This window comes from Apaloderma vittatum, unplaced genomic scaffold (genome assembly GCF_000703405.1).
Source record: "Apaloderma vittatum isolate BGI_N311 unplaced genomic scaffold, ASM70340v1 scaffold32437, whole genome shotgun sequence".
NCBI classification, from domain to species: Eukaryota; Metazoa; Chordata; class Aves; order Trogoniformes; family Trogonidae; genus Apaloderma; species Apaloderma vittatum.
This window is the reverse complement of record NW_009726146.1, coordinates 1,464-3,255: the sequence shown is the minus strand read 5'-3', so window position 1 is coordinate 3,255 and position 1,792 is coordinate 1,464. Positions and strand designations below refer to the sequence as shown.

At 58.1% G+C, this 1,792-nt stretch overlaps 1 protein-coding gene across 1 annotated transcript in view; it reads left to right on the top strand.

The window, feature by feature from the left end:
- Nucleotides 1-769: 769 nt before the first annotated feature.
- Nucleotides 770-1,792, top strand: part of LOC104276758 (mitochondrial ubiquitin ligase activator of NFKB 1-like) — a gene marked incomplete at its 5' end in the record, with an annotated part of 1,609 nt that continues 586 nt past the window's right edge. The window contains 2 exon segments of the mRNA XM_009873183.1: nt 770-890; nt 1,624-1,792. The exon segment at nt 1,624-1,792 is cut by the window's right edge and continues 24 nt beyond it. Of these exon segments, the coding sequence (XP_009871485.1) occupies nt 770-890; nt 1,624-1,792 (290 nt within the window).

Genomic DNA, 1,792 nt, shown 5'->3' with positions numbered 1-1,792 from the left:
CCTGAAGGGGCTGCAGGGAAGATGGGGAGGGGCTCTCTGTCAGGGAGCGTAGGGATAGGACACGGGGTGATGGTTCCAAACTGACAGAGGGGATATTTAGTCAGATACTGGGAATAAATTCTCCTCTGTGAGGGTGGTGAGACCTGGAACAGATTCCCCGGAGAAGTTGTGGATGCCCCCTCCCTGGAAGTGCTCGACTTCCCAGTGTTCAAGTGGTGAAACACTGGCACAGGTTGTCCATAGAGAGGGTGGGGGCTCCGTCCCTGGAGACATTCAAGGTCAGGTTCCATCCCTGAAGACACTCAAGATCACGCTGCACGGGACTCTGAGCAACCTGATCTTAAAGCTGTCCCTGCTCACTGCGGGGTGTTGAACTAGGTGACTTTTAAAGGTCCCTTCCAGCCCAGCCCAGTCTATGATTCTAAGGCCAAGTTGGACGGGGCTTTTAGCAACCTGCTCTGGTGAGAAGTGTCCCTGCCCATGGCAGAGGTGTGCCACGAGATGGTCTTTAAGGTCCCTTCCAACCCCAACCATTCCATGATTTGGACCTCAACAGGCCCCTCGCCAGGTGGGTTTCATCCCCAGCCCCACGGTTCTGCTCCCACCAGCTCATCATGTCCCTGTCAGGCGACCCCTGGCCATCCTCATGGGCTCGGGGCTCCTTGGTCCCCCCATCGTGTTCAGATACTGCCCATGCTTGCTGCACGCAGTGAGAAACGGAGCAGAAAGTTGATGAGCGCCTCACACTTGCTTCGGGTTTGTCTTTCAGGTGTGGTGCTCTCTGTTAAGGAGACTCTGAGCAGCCCGTTTGTAGAGAACTGCAAGGGCGTCGTTCAGAGGCTGACGCTGCAGGAGCACAAGATGGTGTGGAGCCAAACAAGCCACCTCTGGTACGTGCCTGGCACCCGCGAAACATCCGGATGGGCTGAGGTATTCTCGGGGGCCTTGATGTGCTGAAATGACCAGACGTGGCCAAAGTGACCGAGATGCCCAGTTACAGCTACCGGAATGGGACACGTGTGGCTGTTTTCAGGGCTGTGGCCTTTCAGGGGCTGTAGCAGGCGAGCACCTAGGGTAACCCAACACGAGCAGAGCCCCACCTTGTCGTTATGGAGGTGGCCACAGGATGGTATTTCTTGAGCGATGTGACACCTTCAGACCGGAAACTCAGTTGGATTTGGGCAATACCCACATCCAGGGGACCTGAGGATGCTCCGGAGAGCAGCCTGGCCCACGAGAGCTGCTGAAACGAGAGCACGGCGATGCTCCTTGAGCCTTGGCTAATCCAATGACTCATATCAAATCCACGTGTGCGACAGGCAGCGCTTGTTGCAGGGCGGCTTCTGGCGGCTGGGAACGCTGCAGGGAGCTGAGGGGATGGGTGGGCTGGAGTGCTCTCCTGACGGCACTGTTTCTGTGGGGACTGCGGAAGCGTTGAGGTGAGGGCACCCGGACGGGGAAAGGTGCTGCTCTCCAGAGAGTGCCATCCTAACCAACTTCGCTTCAGGGCAAGGGACACCACGCAGTCCCCAAAATCGTCGGGTTAGCCCACACGGTGTTTCCCTGCCGCCCTCGAGGAGAGCGCTAATGCACGGCGTTTTCTCCGTCCCCTTCTGTCCCCAGGAGCGACTGCAAGAAGATCATCCACCAGCGAACCAACACCACTCCCTTCGACCTGGTCCCTCAGGAGGAAGGCGCCGGCGTCACTGTCCGGGTGATGAAGCCGCTGGACGCCGCCGAGCTCAGCCTGGAGACGGTGTACGAGAAATTCCACCCCTCCATCCAGTCCTTC